Source organism: Fulmarus glacialis, unplaced genomic scaffold (assembly GCF_000690835.1).
Source record: "Fulmarus glacialis isolate BGI_N327 unplaced genomic scaffold, ASM69083v1 Scaffold13546, whole genome shotgun sequence".
NCBI lineage: Eukaryota > Metazoa > Chordata > Aves > Procellariiformes > Procellariidae > Fulmarus > Fulmarus glacialis.
The window spans coordinates 158-23,237 of NW_009218826.1; the positions used below are offsets into that span (position 1 = coordinate 158).

The following is a 23,080-nucleotide window of genomic DNA, read 5'->3' on the forward strand; positions in this document are numbered from 1 at the left end:
GAAGAGGTCAGTAAAACTGTATTTGGTTTTTTGTCCCTGTAAATACGATTGTGTTCAGCTGTGGGTCCAGTCTGGTTTCTGTTAGCACCCATCAAGAAATAACTGATTCACATCACTTTAATTCAAGCAAAGGCTGTGTCGCCATTATTCCTTATTTCACCAGTGGAAAAATACAGAATTGTTTCATTTACTTAGGTTTCGCCCAGTTGCTGCTGCTTGACAAATGACTCAGAGGAACATTAAAAAAAGCAGATGGATATGGAAAAACGGGTTTAAAAGAAAGTGAAGGATGCAGATTTCTGGAATATGATGAATGAATAGAGGGATCCAGAGGACATTGCTCTCCACTGCACTCTCAAGAGGAGGTGAAAGCAAGAGTGTGAAAAGGAGGAGACAACCTAAGTAAAAAGCAGCAAATTTTAAAGGCTGATTTAACTTTTTCTTTAGGACTGTAGATGTTGCAATACACTACTGAAAAAGATAAAATAGATGTTTCAAGAAAACCTACTAAAGATAGAGACAGAGAAAAAAAATAGACTGTGCTTCAGTGTGGAAATGTATTATTCTCTTACCTTGTCTGCTAGGATGGCAAGTGTTCTTTCAAGGCCATTAGCTGATCTATCCTTGGCAGCTCTCGAGAGCCTTTCTGCATAGTAACTGACTTGTGTTTTCAGGGTGTTGATTTGTGCAATAATTTCCTTTGCTCTAACAATGTCCTGTGGGATGTATATTATAGACTGGGAACTTGTTGAAGTGCTGAAAAAGAAAGACTGATTTTAGGGGAAAAATTGATCTAGAGGTACACACATTACAGTGGCATGCTAGGAATTAACGGCAGACAACAAAAATTTACCTAAGCTAGCAATCAACAGTGAAAGGCCAGTGGGCAATTGCACAGCAGGAACATGATCCTAGAGCCTTCTCTGCCTTTACTGAAAGCATTCAGATGCAGATTTACTAATCCCTTATGCCAGGGGACTGTGGGCAGAGCTTGTACACCAGAGGGACAGTTTTGCTGAGGAGAATGTGGATGATAGATTTTGCCATCAGAGACAGAACCACTGTTTGCAGAGACAGCTTGCCCCATTCTCCCTCTCCCTACCACACAGACACTTCCCTGAGGCCTGGTTTACAAACCTGTATTATCACATAGCTATCAGCATAATGAAAAGAAAATCTGCACTCCTTCCAACACAGAAATGCCACACAGATCCGTAATGCAAGCACTGTGGTATTAACAAAAATTCCCTCTGCTAGTATATCCTTTCCTCTATTGCAGGTCTGATTCAAATTACACCAGCAAAAGCAATCTTATGCTATATAAAAACCAAAGTATATCTCCAGGCTAATCCAAGGACTCTGTCCTTGGTGTAGCTTCTGTTAACACACACTTGCTATACTAAACTAGGAACATGGTACAGCTCTCCCTTTTATAAACTCAGCTGTAACAATAGAAGGCAATACTAAATTTTGGCCTTTTCCAAATAGTAAGGGAAATAAACTATACCAGTAAAACATATCTTTATATTGGGATACTGCAGCTCCACTAAGACCGCTTACTTGGCGGTAGAGGAGAATAGTTCATGTCCTCTAAAGTTTAGATGTCTACAGAAGTTGCTTATCCAGTCCAAGACTCCCTCTGTAACTGCTGGAGAGAGAGAGCACTTCTAAAGGGTTATTTAATCCTACCTGAGAAGAGCCATTCACAAAAGCTGCCTTTTAGCTTAGAAAAATTACTTTAAGGTGAAGTTGTGCTCTTAGTTAACTAATCGGAACCAACCCACCGCTACTCCCTTTGCCAGGCAATATGCTGGTTTTTTCCTCCCAGTAAGAAAGCTATACAAAGATCAGGCCTCTACATCAGCTCCAACCGTGACAAGTGTGATGCCCGTTCACGACATGGCATCAAGCATGAGGTGACACCAACTGTATATTGTTTTAATTTTATTCATTTTTTCCAGTCATGATAGGCTTCAGTGTAATAACAGCACAGAAGAACCTACTGTTCACACCAATCTCAGCACTGTTCAATGGACACAGCTACACTGAGAGACTACACAGAGAGGAGTTTCTTTTCCAGGCACAGTTACCTCAGATCACGACCTCCGAGGAGTGCGAATTCCTCTGCCACCCCTAGAGCAATGCTGTTAATTCCTGCAGTGTGTCTGTGAGGTAAGACAGGAGGGTTGCGTGGGGCACACTTTAAAATCATTGCCACAAATACCAGTTCTTGTCCCTTAACTGATTAAGGCAAGGGGGGAGCTTAATCCCAGTATCTGTCTGAGCTCCACAAGAAAAGATGGGGGATTTGTTTTCAAAGGATATAATGCAGAAGTGATTCTTGAAAGAGTTTCCTTATTTGTGTCCCTCTCATCACCCACCTGAGTGGAGCAGAGAACAACCACTCCCCAGTACTGCTACACCATACAGCAAATTAATCTCAGCTTTTAGGACTTTCCCTGTACATGATTTGTGCTCTCTATTGACCGGTGATCTTAGTGACAATTCCTCTGAGCAATTTCTTTCCACGACAGTGTGGTTAACATGCATAAAGACGTATTTGGCAGGAAAGGCCATGCAGCATATTGAGATCTGATTTAGAATTATTACATTTTTAATCACAAACATTTGCTGGGATGATCAGGGGGAAAAATTTATGGTGTAAAGTTCACATATATTTACTTTCCAACCTGCAATTGCTTTTTCAAATGAACAGCTCTCCTTGTACTATATTAGGAAAATGTAACATAGCCTTAACCTCTCAGTGAATTAGGGGTTCAACCTTTAATATGAGCAATTTAGAGCAGAACTTCTGCGCTGTTGAACCATCAAGTAATGTTTCCTTTTCATAGCACTGAACACCATGACATGAAGAAAAATAAACAAAAGTTAATGAAAATGTTTAAATGAAGACATGGGTTACAAAAATATAAACCATGCCCAATCTATCACCATAAAGATTTAAAAATATGTAGAGTTATCTTAATTATCTTCCACCTCTGGCAGAACGTTTCTCTCTCCAGGCAGTTTTCACTGGAAATAACAGAAGAAAAGATATAAAATTCTTGTGTTCTGATATTCAGCTTTAACTTTTTATGATCAGAGAGAGCCAGGAAGCGAGCTGTTCATTACAAACAAGCATTGCAGATGAAATGAAATTCATTCACACATCATGTTCTACAAAGCAGCTACAATTACTTAGAGCACAATTAGGGATGCCATGATGCATGACACTAAAAAGCCCTGCACACTTTAAAACACACCAGATCTTTACCAAAGAAAAGAAAGAAAAGAAAAATAAACCCCAAAGAACAGAAACCCTCTCTACAGGACTCTCAGAAACAGAAAACTCACCAACACTCCTCATAACTGCTAAAAAAACCAAAAAACCAAAATAAAATTAGCAGATTGTTAGCAAATACCAAAAGCAGAAAAACAAAACAAAGGATGTTTGCGGAAATAACTTATTCGAGTCATCTTTTCAACAAGGCGGGTACATAATGATTAAACTTGTAAGCAAAAAACACACAGATTGCCAGATGCCCATGTGTTGTTCTGGGGAAATATTGTGGATGCACCAAGCACAGTTTTGCCAATGAAAGGAGAAAGAACTGAACAATATCTATGTAACAGTGAAACTGAGGAGATGGATCTCAGTTCTACTATACTGGCTTTTATGATAACATAGAAGTACTTGAAAGGAAAGTTATTCTTCAAATGTTGAACCTGCAGTTTTCATGGACCCAGAAAGAACAGTTCTGCAAAGCTCAGAGGAAAAGTACTGCATAGAAATAAAGCTCTCTGATCAGCTTAATTATTGGGTGAGGGTAAAAAAAAAAAACCAAACCCAAACCAAAACCAAAAGAGACATGGGAACTTAGACATTGCAGGAGTGAGGCCCACTTCAGTAGCTAAGCTGACAGAAGGACGTTATTTAGAAAGCAATAGTGGTATCAAAAGAACAGGAAGGGTGAGCCTAGCATACCAGTGTTTCCAGGTCTACTGTTTCCTCTAGTCCCATCCTAGCGCACTCTCTAAGTCAGCAATAATTACACCAAGCGTATTTTTGCACCAATCTTTTTATCAGTACATATCTGACTGATGTTCACAGGATGCTGCTATTCACTTCTCCACTGCCAAAACTAATTCTGCAGTTGGCAGAGACTGGTTCCCACGTCACTCTCTCCTCCCATCAGCTCCAAATCCTACAAATCCTTGCTTTGGAAGGGCATTACCAAGGTCTCCTTTTCCCTGGCTACAATGACTCCTTGTCCCGCTGCTCTCGTTGTTCCTTAAATTCTCCATACTGCAGCAAAAGTAATGCAGACCCAGACAGCATTCTCTCTTCCTTGGGAGCTGGAGCGGGTGCCATGCAGTTCTCTCCCTTTAGCATATGTGACCTTCCCAATTTCTGCCCCTTCCTCTGCACTTCCCAGAGAGGTCACTAGACAGTCCCTGAAGACAGGACTGTGGAGGTCAAGTATCCTGCCTGTAGAGCGGAGTGAGGCCAGATTCTGAAGCCTAATCTGTGCATAAACCTTGAGGCAGTACAGAAGAGCCTCCAGCAATAGTTCCAGAACGAAACCCAAGTTGTCAACAAGGAATTTGCCTATCAGTCACAGCTGTTCTGTACTAAAGAGAGTTCAGCAACAGGACCTTTAAGCTATGAGAGGGGTGAAAGTCTCCTGAAAACAATGGGTTGAAAGCATGATGTAGTGCAGCTGAGGAGGTTCTACAGACAAATTTTCTAATCCACAATTAGGCAGAACCCAAACCCAACACCTAAAATAGCTAAACTAAACAAACCAACAAGTATTCAGGAAAATTAAAGATTTCATTAAAAGACTATTAGAAAGGGCCCATCAGTAAACAAACAAATATGGTAATATAAAGGGGAAACTGTTTTCCCTTGCCTTCTTTGGAGAAAGACATGGAATAATCATCACATTGTATAGTAGAACTACTGAATGAAGTGCAACAAAAACAGAGAATGAAATCATTTTCCAAATCGCTGAGCATGGACCAGGAGGAAAAGGCACAATAACATCTGACAACATTTCTACTTACTGTTTCTTTGCCTCTTCAAATTTATGCAGCTTTTTCCGCAAGCCACCTGATTTAAAGCCTTGGCAATGAGCTGCTGGTGCTCCTATGGTGACTATGTCGTAGTTCTGATCTGGGATGGACAAAAAGGACTTACAAATGAAAGCTTGTCATTCTTTACTTTAGACAAACACTTGTGGAAATTCAAAAACTACTCTGAAAGTAATTTTTGTAAAGCTTTGCCAGTGTTTTGAAGGACATGGAAAACTGAATAGCTTTAGAGGCCCTGGAAATCCATCACGCACTTTTGAGGTAAAAGAACCATACTTGAGTGCAGGTCCTCTGTTTTTTAATCTAGAAGACTGATGGTGAAAAAGAAGCCTTGAACATTGGTCTTTACACAAAACCTGCCATTACATGGATACATGGGACAAGTGTGTGTCCATGGCTAGTGGGAATTACTGTTAAAAGAAGGGAAAACCTAGGTTATTTATGAAGAAACAAGCTTGATGTGAACAAACTGGTGTGATTTTGCATAACCGTACATGATGGTTCCAGAGAAAAAGCACACAAGCTTAGCAACAAACAACAGTCAGAACCTTTGCTATTCTGCTACAATTCAAAATGACTGGAAGGAACATAGCAGCTTAATCCAATACATTCCCTAGTACAAAGGCTGACTTGTGTCACCTAGGGTACAGTTAACTCCAGAACCTAGTTTTGCCACCTGTAGAATAGCAATAATTATACTTACAGCTCTTCTTTTGCTAAGAGATTTGGAATCTGAGGATAAAAGGTGCTACAGAAATGCTAAGTAGCACTAGTACTACAGAGCAGTAGTTTGTAGAAACTTGGGTGTATGGTTGAGGATGGAAATAAAAAAATGGAGAGAAAAGTAACAGAATAAGGTGAAGAAAAAGAGAGAAAGAAACAAATACCTGATCCTCCATCATCCTGGACTCTCATTCTCTGTATATGTAAATTCGTAGGAACAAATTCCAATTTTTTATCAGCTTTCAAGCTACTGGCTTTAAATGAAGGACCTGAGAAATGCAGGAGAAAAGTAAGCATAAAAACCCTTTGCTTCTGCTTATGCTAAAACATTCAAGGAGCTTCATTCATCATTTGCTACGTGCTGAAAGTAAAGCAGAGAAAAGAAAAAAAAAGATATATCTTTCTGTTACTGTTCATAATTGTTCTCTACTTTCAGGGTAAAATAAGAGAATGAATAAAGCAGACAAATATTCCCAGATCATTAGCAAACTCACAATAAATGTTAATAAAGAAAATAAATCTAATAATAGTACTTTTTACTCATCACACTAAAACATTTGGGGTTCCCCATTTCAGAGAAGCACTAACAATCACGGTTGAGAAGTATCATGTTACTATGAAAAAGAAATCACCTTTGTACTGGTGCAGGTCAGTTAGATTTTCCTGATAAGTTAAAATAATTGTTTGGTACTGAGTAACTATTTGTCGACGAAGGCTTTCCCAACAAGGAGACAGTTCTCCCAATTCTTCTAGTTCACAAACCCTGGAGGGGGAGGGGGGGGAAGGAAGGAAGGAAAAAAAGAGAGGTGTTTAGCTCCATTGTACACTTGACCAAGAACGAGTTTCCCATTGTATCAATGTAGCACCATCCTCAGCTGACACATTCTCAATTCACTCTGGTCTAACCTACTCACCAGGCTGGGAATGCTTCCAAACATACGTCCCAAAGCACAGCTGTTGAGCTCTACTCCAAGGCACATAAGTTCCTCACAGGCAGAATACACCGTGTTCCCCCCAGGAGCCTCAGGTGTTGGTTAAAACCAAGGCCTCCCACCTTTCCGACTCTCAAGGAGCTCTCAAACTATATGATGATTTGCCAATGATGGGCACTGTCATCATGTCAGGTGACTTGGGACAATGAGGACCTTTTTAGGCCACTCCACTGAACTTTGGTGGTTCTCAAATCAGAACTGTGACAGAGGTTAGGTGGGAGATGAGCACCTATATGACATAAGCTACAAGGAGTATCTACGCTGGCCAGGTACCTACACAACGATTTTCAAGGCCAGGCAGAGAAGGCCTAAGAAGCATAAGCATTAATAAGGCTTTGAAGAGACAAAAGATGAGCCAACAAAACCTTCATCTGAGATTCAGGATTTTAGGCACTCAGGTTTCACAGTAGGTGGAATAAAGGACGACTAAATACCCCTAGATATGAACAGAAAAACCCCTGGCTTCCCATTGCACCCTGACTGCTAGGTTTTCAGTCACACATGGCAATCCTGTGTTACATACTGTTTCCCAACAGTGCTGCTGAAAAACTATTTAGTGTATTTCATGTCATGCTTGTATTACTGTCTTCTTGGATTAAGATATTATTTGGAATAAAGGAAGAAGGGGAAAAGTAAACAAGTCAACACCAGACACGATTCAACAGCACATTACCCCACAAAAGGTAGAACAATCTGTCAAAAGGATCCAGCAGTTCTCTTTGCAGTTCTCTCAATATCCCTAATCCATAGTTTTAATCAATTGTCTGTATTTAATCTAAGACAGCATTTCACAGAACAATTCCCACTCCACAGTATTTAGGATATTATCAAAAGGAAGCAAATTTCCAAGAAAAACATTAGATTGATTTGCCAATAAACAGCAGTGTAAACTATCTTCATTGGTGACTTGGAAAAAGACACTTCCAGTTTCATCTTGTAAACCGCTTCTGCTTAAGATGCTATTATGATAACCTTGTCAAACTCCCTGCTCAAAACTAGCCATGCATCTGAGCCCAGGTCTTCCTGAAGTAAATTCACAGCTTAACGCTTCAAGTTTACTTGTTTGTCCCATAGGGCTAAGACAGCAGGGGATGTGCATGCCATAAACAATTAGGTAGTCAAAATATCCCTCCGGTTGGTTTCCTTTCAAAGAGCTCTGGCCCAGAGCTGCTTTACGTACGAGACACTGATTATCCAAGGACATTTTAAAAGTCACCAGGATGTTAAGACAGAAGCAGCTGTGCTTGTGTAGCTGTCCAGCATTCCTCTGGGCTGCAGCACAGAGAATGGAGAAAAGAGCCCTTGGCCAAATCTGAGAGATCCTACGAGTACAAAGTGTGATTGTGCATGTCATTGAGAGTCACCTCAATTGAAGAGCGAGAACGGAGTCTTTCTCGCTAATTACGCAAAAGTTGTATTTACCTTTGAGCCACGCAATTCAGAGTATACAAAGTCATATTAGCAATCACCTGGGCTGTTATTAACACGCAACTGCATACAATATGTATCCATTGATCTCTATATTTTAGCAACAGCCTCTGAACAGTCACATTTCATGGCTAACGCCTTAAGAAACTTTTCTGTCCACAGTCTTACAGAAAGCCACATCTTCTTCCCCATTCAGTCTAAATTCTCATCTTACTATCTTCAAGTCCTTAAACCACATCCACCACAGATGGCACCTTATGGGTAAGCTTGCCAACTCTTTACAACATTGTGGCTGTACCTCATAATGAATAGGTGCTTTTAAACGTACTGTGAGGAAAGCTGTAGAGAAACAAAGATATAAAATAAACAATGAATAACCCATGTCTAAATGGTTAATGGTGTAATGGTATATCCCAAGTCCCCTCCACCAAGGTTGTAGCAAGACAGCTAGGCAAGATACAGCATTCACTCTCTAGAATCTAAGATCTGACTACTCTTACTAAGTGCATGTCAGTAAAAACCAAAACTCAACAGCAGCAAAAAAAAAAAATTTCTGTGTGAAATTCAGAAACTCAAACAGCCATGTCATGCATTCGTTTTTCCATACATTAAAAAAAGTCACTGCCATCTTCTTGCGAGAATTTATTGTTTTTACAAAATATGAAAATACCTGAAAGCACCGTAGACTACTTCTGCCTGCTCATATGGATTAACACATGATTTTCTTTCATAATATCCCAAAGGAATTGAAAGGTATTAATATAGGATAACGAGAGCACTAGATAGTTTTACTTTTAATTAAGGTCAGGCTTAGTTGGGTCTCTAGGAGTGGATTCAAACACAGCCAAAATAAAAACCCAATACTCAAAAATACAGCTAAAATTCTTTTACCATCCCAATCTTGGTATTTTATGAAGAATACACAAACCATTATGTTTGCAAACCACAGCCTACAAATGTAGGGAAGTAAAACTCATAAATGAGTATGTTGCCTGGAAGAGAGTTAATTGCTTCAAAAAGAAGCAAATTCAGAATAAACCTACAAAATGCTTAGCAGATTTGCTTCTCCCTCCCACCTCCTAAAATGAGAAAAAGTCATTACTGTCCTACAGTCTCTCATTTTACTTGCTTTTATTCTGTTTGTTTTCCATTCAAAACTACTCTTCCGACTCTCAAAGCCATCTCTTAACCCACTGAGTGGAGTCACTGCTCCTGTCATCTATCTTTGCTTTGCTTTTATAGCACAGAAGTCAAGTGACTTTTTCAAACTTCACCTTCAAAGTGATTCTGATTTTTCTTCTCTGTCTGCTACTCTAATTACTCATTCCACTCAGCTGGTTTCTGGGTTGTCTCTGTTCCTTTTTCAAAATTCTCAGCAGCTGGAGTTACTACTCTTTCATTTATGCTGCCTCATCTATCCAGACTTCCCCCTGCCTATGAAACATTGAGGTACGTTTTATTTTTAATTCAACTTCATTTTTCTCTTTATATTAAAAATAAACTATGTTTAAAAACCAAAGTGTATGGAAGTATATAAAAGATTATATATATAGTAAAAGATAATGTATTCCAACGTGCTGGTCCTAATACAGTCACATAACTATGGAATAATATATTCTGCGGCCTTACCAATACTTTTGCGAGAGGAACAGATAACCCCTAAGTGCAGCTAACTGCAGTATGATCCTAAGTGCCAACTATGTCAACAATCCTTTCCCATCAGCACCTCTGTATGTTCACGTTACCATACGCTCAAGCCCAAACTCTGTACGCTGACATGAAATCTTATTCAGTGTAACTGTACAGTCAGCAACTTGCTGCTTTTACTATTTTTTCTTCAGTGCCTCTGTGCATTAACAGATATATTCCTTGGTAACTCAATGACAGCCATATCACTGCTGTATTACCACACATGTAAACAGGCCTGAACTCACCTTGCTGCATCTTCTTCTAGAAGAAGCTTCACAAATTGCCTAGGGATGTGCAGCGACAGGATGCTCTCAGCCATCTGTTCCAAGATTCTCAAGTGGTTTCCATCAGTGGTTGGGAAGCGATACATTCGGCAAATGGCGCCACCAAACACTGAAGAATTAAAATCATGTTGTTTAAGCATAGGGTTTGAGTTAAAAGTGTACAAAGTCTCTCCTTTTTTAAAGTAAATGGCTTCGATTCACTAACATGCTGTAACACACTGCTGTAAAGATCTGGTTTAACCTGGCATCAGTCTAGCTTTTCCAAGCACGGTTATTCTACAATGACCATTCTTCCAGTGTTTGCAGGAAAAGCCTCCAAATGATTTAAAACACTGGTAAGGAAATGAAATACATATTCAACTTTTGAAATACTTTTTTTTTTTTTTAATGTACTGTGCGTTTTCCTCACATGCAATCATTTGCTGGAAAACTAACCTTTCTTCAATAATTTTTTTTTAAAGCAACTGCTTTTCTCTGTCCCTCCCCCAACCCCCAACGATTGCTTAGGAATAAACTAGCAAATTGCATGGAAAATTTTATACTACAGTCAACTTAATGACAAAAGTTTGCTTCTGCTGTTTTTACTATACAAAATAGTGCAGATGATAAAATAATTTATTCTTGTACGACCCTCAAAGCGCTGCTCAATCAGCAGCCTGTTCCTATTCAAACGAAACATCTGCTTAAATGCCCTGGGGCCACAGGCAGACAGCAAGAGATTAGCTTTTACTGATGCCTAAAGCTTGCTTGTTACAGCCCACAGCAGCTTACCAGATTTCAGTAGTGCATCTTTCCGTAATGAAGCATATTTGGATCTGATTCCTAAAGATTCTGTTAAACTTTCATCAACTGGCAACACAGTCTAAACAAAAACAAAACCCACAAATAGTAAAGAATAAAACTTCATTGCCAGGGCAATATGCAGTGATGACCCTATTACACAGACTTGAAAGGAATATTCAACACAACACATGGTTAAAATAAATATTTCAAATATGTTTATTGTGGACAAAAAATACTGCAGACTGAAATAATAAATCCACTTAAACCCTCCAATCTAAGCATTCCTATTTACTTCTACTGCACAGTTCAAAATGCTGTAAAAATTTTCATCCAGCCCTTCAACTACTTTATGTTAGCACAGTTCCAGAGTCCTTAAAGGTACTGCACCAGTATGTGGCAGCTACAGGTCTGGCTGGATACAAAGTAATACTAATCCACATTGTGACTGTGATACATAGATATGAGTGCAATTATCACCAGGATATTAAGAACACAAGGTTTACAGAATTAAACATATGTCTAGGCTGAGAAAGCACTATAAATATCTGCTCTCAGACAAATATTTGGGGATGAGAAAAATAAAATAAATCCAGTATTTAAGTAACCTGTTCAGTTTTATTAAAATCTTTTAAGTTGCCTGTGAAAATTCTGGAAATTCCCTGAACATCCCCATTACAGCTTTGCTTAATGCCACCTTCCAATTCACAATGTGAACTGGAATACCACATCTTTGTGAAACTGGTTATCAATGCACCAAGTGCACCAATGTACAGCACCACATGTACCGTACTATTTTGATGAAGGGCATGAACACTTGAAGCTAAAGCTTAATCACCGTAAACTAAAGTTTTCCCCAAGACTTTTAACCCCAAACATGAGCCCCAAGAGCTCCGCAAAACACAAAACCACTTCATCACCATTAGGCTGCTCTTTTCAGTATTTTGAAATTGTAAAGCACTACTAAATATCAAGATGGACAGGAAAGTTGACAGCAGATGTCAACCTAGCTTATTTCAATGCTGGCAATAAATCTGCTTTTTTCTGAATTTGATGCAATGCTCATACTCACCCTTCCATTAATTGTATCAGGTGACCTCGTCACTGGAGGCCTTTGGTCAGTTTTTTCCTCCATTTGCCATCCAATAACTGTAATGTTACCTACACGGTCACTTTCAGCCGACCTGCAACAAACACTCATTGAGATTTTTTTGGACATGGACCTGTTTATCAAGGGAACACTTATAAAAGGCTATTAATCTTCAAACTTAATATTTTAAGTAGGAAGCTTTTCAACTTCACTTTACATATTTTTATAATGCATTATTCCAACAGGCAAATGCTCCCCTCATTCTGCAGGGATGCTGTACAGACTTCCTAACTGAAGGCAACCTAAAACCATGCATGTATTTCAATACTTCTGTAAAACCAGAAAGAATTCAGATTTTACAGTTAGCCTGTTGTAGGCAAAAGCAGCTTAAATTGTGAACATTAACAGGGAGCAGATAATTGGATGTACGTGCACACGTCTGTGTGTGCCTGTGAATGTCTGAAACCGAACTTTTTAACTCTCAGTCAGAAGCCTGCTACTTGCCAGCTGCAGCTGGTACAGTTGCAACTGGTGAATTTTGATAATACGTGTAGCACATCCCAAATCTTCCACTTAATAGAGAAGTCAGTCAAGGCCACCAGTTAGGAGTCTGATCACATCTTGTGCTCCTGCAGATAGACTATTTAGATTGGAAAACTGGGGGCCTGACATTCCAGGAAGAAAAGCTGATGCTAAAAAGAAGGATCCTGAAAAGAAGTGGTCTAGGGAAGAACGTGAAGATTCTCAGTGGAGGGAAGATCCCTGAGATGGAGGAGGATCCCGGAGACCAGGGAGTTGCGTGGAAACAAATGCCAGAGATCCCTAGGGACCTGGCCGCTAACAGCTGAGGCAGGTCACTAACAGCTGAGGAGCTGCACAGCACAATCTGACACAGCTTTCTGTCCCACCTTCCCAGACCAGCAGCCATCTCCCTGCTGGGGAGGGAAGCTGAGACCATACGAACACATGACTGAGGGGGAGTGAGTGAGTGAGTGAGTGAGTCAGAGACAGAGAATCAAGTGGGGTAAAAGCTCTAATCTTGCTGGTTTTTAAATATACACCAGTACCCAGATCTACCATGGCTGTCATTTATTCTGTCCCACCTACGACACACAGTAATTTTGGCAAAGACTTTATGTTATTATTTTAAGATAGATTCCAAATGGTATTTTAACATTGTTGTTTAGATGTAAAAATATGCTGGGACAACTAAGACAAAAAAATGTCTCTGGAATAGACAATACTGGGGAGGCAAAAGAAATAAGCACACAAGATGACTACAAGAAAAGGTTTAAGTATCCAAGTCATGCAGCATGTTTATAGACATTGCTCAGCATCCAGCTTATACATCCAAGGGGTAACGTGACAATGAGAAGACATGCATGTATTCACACACTTTGCTCTGATAATCAGAATACACTTGATATCAAAACAAGAGAGTTTAATAAAGTCCATTTTCAACTTAGTCATGAAAGAATAAACCAAACAGAATAACCACGTCTAACACAACCATGAAACTCCTGCCATCACATTCCTCCTCTTTTTAATCTCCCTCAAAACACCCTCATCTTTACACCTATGATAAATTAGACTATTTTACCCACCATCATTGTCATACTTTTGGTGTCTTTTCTGACTCATTTTCCTCACCTGCTCCCCCCTTTTAAATCATGTCTATTTTTTCTTTACAATACATTGTGGAAAAGCCAAAAACTTCACCCATCTCTTTTCTTAGCATGAAAAGCTTTGCCCATGTTTTGTTAATTGTGTCTGGGCTAAGAAATTTCTGCAAGTTTATCACTCATTATGCCAATACTACCAACATCATCATCCTCAGTCTTTCTGATTACGCTTACCTCCTCCAACTGACTTTCCCTCGCCTTCTCTGACAGGGATGCCTGTCCTACTTCCAACACTCACTACTACAACGTGCATTTACACACCGAAGCTCTCTTTTCTTAATCTCACCTTTGTTCTCTCCATTCTTCCCTAACCCTGCACTTAACTTCGTCCCACACCGGCTTTCACAAGTGTGGTTTGATTCCTATGATTAGAACTACTACTTTAAGGATTAGTATTAGACTCACACCCTCTTTTTCATTCCCTCCTGAGTCACATTCCTTCCGTGAAAGTTTCCAATATGTATTAAACTAGAAAATTACATCAATCAACGTTGGTGTCATGTGACTCCTCCTATTCCTAGTGCATCATATTGATAAATAGACTATTTAGCAACAAATACACAATTTAGCAACAGGCAGGTGTTGAAATAATAAATAGAGCCTAGATTTATCTAAGCCAAGATATTCCAAACAGCTCAGATAAGCCTTTGTTTTGATGGGTTTCATTCCCCCATCACAGGCTCTTTATACACCAGCAAAGTTAAAAATAATCTATTTTGCTGCTCTCCACAGACACATACACTGAGGTGATAGAATGAAATGCACAAAAAGGAAACTGGTCTTGACAATACTTTCTTGACTTTTAGAACTAGAACCATGTCTAACATTATCCACCACGGTCTTGTTCTACATGTTTTAATTATCATGCAATATAAAATAGTTTTTCCTTAATAGTGGCCTGGAACTTAACAAACAAACAAACAAATGGTTTTCATCACATCTCATGGACAGCTTTCCTTACATCTTAAGCATGCTTTCAAGAATTAAGACTCTCAATTCCTAAATGGAGGAGAACATTACAAACCTTAGTGTTAAGTGTAACCTGTGATTCTTCTCCTGAAGAAGTTCTTTTACAGTGAACATCCCAGAACCCAACAAATACATCTGGAAGAAGATGAGTACTGGAATTGTAATTATTTACTTTTACAATGAACAAAGGCTTTGTCCACAGCACCAAAGCCCAAAATACAACTATTATCCACAAAAGTCTGAGAACAAAAATATAATTATGTATGCCCATGCATAACTAATTAACCTCCTTTAAAATTTAATAAATTTGGTAATTTATCAAAAATCCTTTTTCTACCGGAGGACAATAAGCCCTTTTCTTTCTCTAGGATTTGAGGGGAGGCACCTCATATATACAATATATACAAGCATAGGCCCAGCAATACAGGAACACTGAAAGCAATGACTGAATGGGACCCAGACTGACTAGGTTGACACTTCATAGTCTCTCCCTGATCCAAACTTGGCTCCTCCTGAAGAATGCACCTCCCCAGGAGGTATTCCTTTTTCCCCAGAGCCTCCCCATGACGCACTCTACAGACATGCCCTGCTACCCCTGAGGAAGCCATGGGAGACCAGGCATGTGGGACCTGAAACAGCAATCTGGGCAACAGTCCAGAGTGAGTTGCCCACAGATCCAAGTAGTTACCTGGGGGAGCTGGCACTTAGACTGTTTTCTGTAAGGGAATAAATCTTACACCTGAACAAAATCGCTAAGGGATCAGGGCAGGGGGATTTCTGAGAGCAATGCAAAAAAATTATCTGGGCAAAATAGCCCAGAGAATCTGTGTGTCAGGAAGCCAAGTGCATGGATGCTCTTGAAAGCAACCTTCTATTCAGAAACAATCTCCTCTTTTGCAAAAACACTCACAAATTTTTGCTGTTGTGGAATTCCAGATACTGGTAATAATAAGTGTCTTTGAGACAATAAATAACCATTTTTCATAATGAATTAGAAAGCACTCCAAAATAGTTACGTTTCCCCTGATGTTTTTCACCTTGAATTTGAACTCATATCCCCTGATGAGAAAAAGGTGGCTTTAGTGTGGGCTGATTTTTTACTAAATTAAGTTTTGGACACTGAAATTACAATTTTTCCATTATTTTGGATTAAAAACATTTAATGGCAAGTTCTATCTTACAATTTGTGATCCTCTGCAAAAATACTACAGAAGTCCACAGAACTCCAGGGGACTTTTGTTTTCTCCTCCTTCCATTTCACACAACATGGATTAGAGGCCAGTAGCAGCCTCTGGTAAAATCTAATCTGCCTGACTTCATCACCAGCTTGCATCTAAATTTTAAGCAGTGAGAAATGTAGATTTCTAAGGTCCTGAAACAGACTTCTAAAGTTCCTAAGCTTAGACAGACATAGAATCATAGAATGATTTGGGTTGAAAGGGACCTTAAAGGTCATCTAGTTCCAACCTCCCTGCCATGGGCAGGGACACCTTCCACTAGACCAGGTTGCTCAAAGCCCCATCCAGCCTGGCCTTGAACACTTCCAGGGATGGGGCACATCATTGCTCCCTGTGGAAAACTTCCACAACACTGTGCCTACTACACATGGAATTTAGCAGCTCTGTTTATAAGGACTGTTTCATTATGGGCCCAACATTTCAGCACAGGCCTCAGTTAGGGGTACTGGATCTCATTTGTTATCTAGTTCAGTAAAGAGCTCCACAACAGAAGAGAACAAGTGACAGAACCTCTTAATTTAAATCAGTGGTTCCCAAACTTGCTGCCAACAAGCCTTATTTGAGAAAACTGGCAATGCTCCCCACCCTGCCAAGTCCATTTCGCAACATTTGTCCCTCCTCCCCCTATCCATGTTGCTTTCTCTGGGATAGATGCTGCTACCCCTTTGCTTTCTTACTAGTTTTACCTCCTTACCTCTTGTTTCCTTGCTCCACACTGACTAGGGAGGCAAAAGAATAAAGAAAACTTACTGTTCCCTGAGATCTATCTTTGACATCGTACACGGAGAGTTTTATTTGTGTCATTTGATTGATAAGAGAGTCTTGGAAAAAGGCAATGCTGCTTAGAAAGATAGGATTACTTGTTCCCTGTAATCACAAACAAAAAAGGCAAAAATTAATGCAAGGTGGTATTTGTTAGGAAGAAATGCTTCTTGTGTTAGCTTCAATTTTAAATCTAATCCAGGAGTACCTCACCACTTACCTCAATAATTTCTGTCTGTGCATGCTTCGTCCAGAACGCCTGAGGAGGTGTAGTTACGCTCACTGCTACAAAACTATTTGGTTTTCGATCTAGCGATGGAGTCAGCAGCTCACTGCAAGCTTTAGGCATGCAATAGATAAATAAACTTAGATTCAGGATCTTTTTCATATTGCTGTAAGACACTACATTTTTATAAAAGCATATTATATACACTGAGCAATAAAGCCATGAAGGGCCTAATATTCATTCTACCGTCACACTATAAAGGCAGACATCACTCACCTTTGTGCATGCAAACAGTAAACGTGCAATCAGATCAGCCTGGCTCCAAGCTGTAGAGCTGTAATTTAAACTTGTTCTCTTCTAACACCCTCACACAGCTCATTAGAACAATGCATAGGTTTTCCTCTGGGAATCTCATGAACATGGCTGCATTTGATTTGAAGTTACGCTCCATTAAGCCCATTAACAAATGGCATTTTGCCATGGAGAACCAATAGAAGTGCCTGAACGTTGATCAAGCAGCACTACTATGAGGACAATTGTAATTGTAATTGTAAAAGGACAGTAATTTATTTCCTCTAAAATGTTATTGTGAGTTTAACTGCTGGGAAGGGACTATGGTGAGTAGGAAACAACTACCAAAAATTTCAGTGAGTGACTCTACACAATTACATTTAAACTTCAGAACCAAATTCTATCTAGCTATATGCAGGTAACTACAGTGTGGTTTGACTCTGCTTCAGCTAGATGCAGAAAGTTAACTCTAAAATTCACTTGGCAAGCAAAATGTTCAAATGTACACTGAACAGCTTTGCAGTTCTAGATATCTTTAATTTATCTGAAAATATTTAAAGTACTTTATTCAGTTCTAAGGAGTTCTTAAGACTATTATTCATAACACAATTACATGCATCTGAGAAAGTTTTCTTATTTTTCATTTCAAACATACTGTTAAGAGCATAACCTTCCCAATATTAGTCCACTATTAAGCCATGAAAACCATGCTGCAGTTGAAAATGTAAACTGAATTTCCATGAAGAAAATATTTTTCACTTATTCTTCAAGTGAGGTCACAAGCTTCTTGTCCAAATTTAACCATCCCAGAAATTAGGTCATTTCTGCATCTCACATTATCACTTGACAGCAAAGACACAGGAAAGAAGGTATGTGTAATAGTTGGTAACTCTTAGAAAATATTCTGTCCTAAAATGGTGTTTCTAGCAAATCTTCAGTTTGCTTGAAGACCTGAACTGCTGACATACTGAGACTGAAGACAGTTTCACTGTATCTTCACATAAACAAAATAAACATTTTAAAATAACATTCACATAGTAAACATTTAAAATTTTACAGGGCAGATGTTTTAATTACAGACTTCTGAAAGATCACAAAATCAAATTTTGGCTGCTTATCAAAACATATTGTACAGGCAGCAAGAAAACTGTACCACATCTCCATAAAAATCAAAGCAAAGTTTCAATCCTTACTATATGAAAGGCACTTCAAAATCAACAATTAAAAAACCGTACACATACTCAATAGCACTTATCATCAAAATTAGCATAAAAATCACTAAGCCTACCTAAACTGAACTCTAAAATCGGCTCATCTGGATCCTGAATGTTTCCTGTAAATCAGAAAAATTAACACAAGATTAGCCAAACATTGCTGTCATGTGAATCCTTTCCTGAAGTTGCAGTCATACAGAGAAAGAAATTAAATTTTATACAAAAAATTAGTATTTTTAATTCAATGAACCACGACTGGTATTTAAAATATTTATTAGCTAATCTTTGGTATCTAAAAATGATTTGAAAAACCTGAGATTATCTCATTTTATAAAACACGTTAAAATATGTAAAACTATGCAAGATTATATGGAACATGGGAATATAAAATGCCCAATCTCAGTAGAAAACAACAGGATTAAAGCCACTTAGTGTCTGAGCCACTATTAACTCCAAATTATTAAATCAGATACGTCTTCTCTGTGATCAGTGAATTGGGAGAAGTTTGAAAGTACCTGTCTCTCTCACTAATCAAAGAAAGCCTCCGGGGGTTACAATCCTAATTTACTCACTATAAAAGATGAGGGAGATAATTCTCAGCTCCCTGAGAATTTTATACAATGTCAAACAAGGAGGTTGCCAAGAGTCTTCCTCAACCTTGACATTCTTTTGTTGTTTTCTCCCCATGTTGCCTATTTTTGACTAATAAACATAACTGCACAAAATCTAGTTTAGTTTCTTTTTTCTTCCTTCCCTCTCCAATTTTAATGTTTCGTCTATTTCAAAAACGGTAAGTTTAAGATTTTTTAAATTTTTTCGTATAATTCCTTTATCTTACTCCCTCCAGATAACCAGACACATCTAAATCTTGCAGCAATTAAAAGGAAAAAAACCAATGTTAGTACAAGGTAGATCCTGAAAAGAGCAACAGAGCAATAGGTGGCATGAAGGTACATACCTGCTAGAGAAAGGCCTAGCATGTCAGAGGTGACATCAATGGTGGAGGCCCGTTGCACAGTGCGGGATTTTGCACCATGGCGGGGACTGTGTTCTCTTGCTGTCATTTTGTCATGAAGAACCCTTCTTTTCTTGCTGCTTGGCTTTATTGATGTTTGCCTTACAGAGTAGCAGAGTGCAGCAGGTTGTCTCCAATTGCTATTCCTCTAACATTACCACGCTAAGCAATAAAAAGAGCAAAAACATACACCAAAATTTTAGGCCACTATCAGCTACTGTTGTTTTTAACAGCAGCAAACCTACTGCCATAAAATTGCCTCAGGTCATTCAGATAAAACTCTGCTCAAGGCAGATCCAATGCACAGTAACTCAATTTGCATGAACTGTGCATCTGTAGCGTTTCACTGCAAATTGTTGAAGACTGTACCACATGCAAGAAAGGCTCTTCTGTCAGAGAATGGGGGTTGAGAGAACTTGTTAACAGACCAGCTGCTCTTCTCCTTTGTCTAAGTTATTAAACCGTCCTTAATGAAGTTTCCTGGTTTTCTTAATCCCTGGGGAGCACAAGTAAATTCGTCAGATGGGGCCTCTGTCTGCAGAGGTAGGACAAGGGATAAGGACAAAGGGACAATGGGTCAGCAGAACGCAGAACAAAAGGAAACGTTGTTGGTGTCAGCACACTGTGTCGTTCCAGGCTCCACTGCCATGAGAAAGGGATATTGAAAACTATAAATAAAACCTACTGGTCCAGAGCGAGGCTGAAATTCTGGGATGGTGATGGAAAGAAAAAGCAAAAGGGGATGCCTACTGATGTGGCACACAGCAGCATGTGTGCTTTTCCTTCACTCTACACGTTATTGGTCTACAGACATCCATGACAGTTGTTCTTCCCCTCACGATGCCTATAAAGTGAAATGTTAAGCTAGGAAAGAAGCACACAGCTTGGTTATGTTGTTAAATGCGGTGCTTTTGGTTTGGCTGATAAATTTCTGTGTTCCTTCTGCCAGCCACGTTAGCACTGCAGTTATGGAACTTTTGTATTCGTTTCATACTATTATGACAAACTCCATTCATTTAGGAAGCAAGATTAGGAGCAAAATCTGATAAACCTGAAAGGTAGTAATACAGTGACTAATTCCTCTTAGGTTGAGAGACCTAACAACGGCAAGATGCATTCTAATTAAATAAAACACCTAGCTTTTACTTGTGTTTTAAATAGGCATTTTAAAACTGTCTGAAGGCCTCCAAAGGAACATTCAACCTGCCTAACTTAAGTCTCTAAATTTAACAAGTCAGCATCTCCCTCTGGAGGATTTCAAAAGAATTTCCCTCTCTCCACTGGGAACTCAAGCATCTTTTTAACTAGCACTGGTTCACTGGACATCTAAAATTCAGATGCAAGTTAAGCATCTAAGACAACTGAATTGAACACAACCCTGGCCACCTACATGAGCTTAGGAATAAGATTTTAAATGGGGAGCTCATTCCAGGGAGGAAGGAATTTGGGCTGTGTCCACCAGATGGGCCAGTCTATTGCTATTCAGAAGCAGTAATTTGCCTCAGTGATTCAACTCGGGTTTATAAAATATGTCATAAGCCAGTTCTAAATAGGAAAAAAGTAAATTCTTGAGTGGAAGAAGCAGAAATTGAGAGCTCTGAACGTCCCAGCTCCAAAAGCTTTGAAACTCAGTGATAGCATACAAAACAACACTCTGCTTATAGATATAATTTATGACAGACAAAAATTAAAGCAGGCAGTTTTCCGATTCATACGGAATCACAGAATAGTTGAGGTTGGAAGGGATCTCTGGAGTTCATCTAATCCAACCCCCCTGCTCAAAAGCAGGGTCACCTAGAGCAAGTTGCTCAGGACTGTGTCCAGTTGGTTTTGTACAAGTGGTTAAGTGGCTAGTGAATCACCAGTCTTTCCCAAATAGCACTGAATGTCCTAAGATTTGGTCAAATAAAACTTTCATCAAAATTCTTTGGCAGCTTCCAAGTCTTTCCATTCTACTAATTTTTCTTCCCTTCTTTCAGCAATAGGTTTTCCTTGGTTTGTTCTTTATGTAATGTGACGTTTAATGGTTGGTAAGTCCATTAAACCTAGCTGCCTAATGATACAGAACACCTACAGAATGTGCTTGCAGAGATTTAGGCAGGATGCCACAGCCCCTTCCCCCAAATCCTACAAATACCTTATTAGAGAATAACTAACATGTTCACACAGGTACAGTTATGTTAAAGGGTCCAGTTGTTCTTCAGCTAAAATCTCTGTAGCTGCTGACATCCTTAAAAAGGGTCAATCCTTGAGAACTTAAAATAGGGCATTTTCTTTGTTTTGAAACTATTTCTATTTAAATATTACTGAGCGTAATAATTTTCCAAGGCATTCTAAGTTCTCAACTATTCATTTAAATTGCAATATTAATTTCTCACCTAATGATACATTTTTAATTTACTTACACTGATCATACTTACAGAGGGCTCTCTTCCTCATGTGTGGAGGGATTTTGCATATCATAACATCAGTTAAGTCCACATCTAAAAAATTAACAAAATAATCAGCATAAATAATCAATCTTTTTATATAGTGTAAATCACAAACAATGGGCAGGTACCATTCTCAGATTAACTGTAAATTTAACTTCTGATTACTAGCTCTCACATTAAAGTTTACTGAAAATTGAAAAAGAGTATGATCCTCTGCCAGACCTCACCCATCACTAATCATAGCAATAGCAAGTCAGAGCAAGAGCACAAGGAAATAAGCTTACACTGAAAAGGACTGACTTCAGGTCAGCATTTCATGAGTGGGTGGAATGGCTGTAAGAAACAGGTGTTAACATGTTTACTGAAAGGCTTGGTGCTATTAAGAAAAAGGAATGTATATGACATGTTGAGTATGAGACAGCATTTGTTACTACGCTTGCTTTTCCACAGTTAAACTTTCAAAATGTTGGTGTTTAGAGGAGTTACAATAGCCACTGTCAGGAGAAAAGATCCTGTGTCAAAACACAGACGTTCAAAAGATCAGGATGTAGGGCTCTTTCTCCATTGGGTAAAATTACTACATGAGGTAGGCTTCTATGAACAGCTAGCAATAAACATCCAGGAAAAGTGAATTATTTTTAAACCTACTACAGGTTAACTGAAGGTTTGTATTTGCTAGTGGTACCATCTCATTCAAATATATTTGCATTAATAGTATATTAAGATTTTAAGACCTCCCATGTATGCCATACTACAATAAAAGGGATGGGGAAGTCCAGTCTGAGTTTTTTGATTTAATTGCCAGCCCTACCAATTACCCAAGACTGCTTAAGAACATAGGTATGAGTTCTTATCACTTATGAGAAGGGTTTTATCACACCTAAACTGCATAGGAGGCAGGTATCTGATCTCAACTCAGTGCCTAGGTTCTCTATATAGTCAATGGTGAGACACAGGCACTCCCAGAGAACGAGTCACCATTTTTCAAGGTAGGTAGGATGAATCACCCCATGAAAATACTCCTCTCGCTCGCTCTCTAATTACAGAAAGAATTTACATGACTAGCTTAGGCCTGACGCTGCAGCTGGGCAAACTGGATCCCTCCCACAGTTGTGCTAGCTCAGGCAGGAGGGACTTCCCTCTGTCACTGCCTGACAAACCCAAACGACAG

At 39.1% G+C, this 23,080-nt stretch overlaps 1 protein-coding gene across 1 annotated transcript; it reads right to left on the bottom strand.

Moving 5' to 3' along the window:
* Positions 1 to 560: 560 nt before the first annotated feature.
* LOC104078515 (type I inositol 3,4-bisphosphate 4-phosphatase) lies at positions 561 to 21,945 on the bottom strand. The gene is made up of 14 exons (XM_009580167.1): positions 21,898 to 21,945; positions 19,421 to 19,639; positions 18,537 to 18,581; positions 16,952 to 17,070; positions 16,720 to 16,836; positions 14,787 to 14,866; positions 12,063 to 12,174; positions 10,982 to 11,072; positions 10,172 to 10,319; positions 6,450 to 6,580; positions 5,982 to 6,086; positions 5,068 to 5,176; positions 3,355 to 3,372; positions 561 to 756 (listed from the first exon to the last, which is right to left on the bottom strand). Exons 2-14 carry the CDS (start codon positions 19,524 to 19,526, stop codon positions 561 to 563), a joined length of 1,377 nt encoding a protein of 458 aa, XP_009578462.1. The 5' UTR covers positions 19,527 to 19,639; positions 21,898 to 21,945.
* Between the last annotated feature and the right edge of the window lie 1,135 nt (positions 21,946 to 23,080).

Coding starts and splice junctions, on each gene's coding strand:
- LOC104078515 (XM_009580167.1), bottom strand. CDS start 19,526: ATGACAGCAAGAGAACACAGTCCCCGCCATGGTGCAAAATCCCGCACT. Junction 17,071..18,536: donor GATTTTAGAGTTCAGTTTAG/GTAGGCTTAGTG, acceptor GCATGCCTAAAG/CTTGCAGTGAGCTGCTGACT. Junction 14,867..16,719: donor AAGATAGATCTCAGGGAACA/GTAAGTTTTCTT, acceptor ATCTTCTTCCAG/ATGTATTTGTTGGGTTCTGG.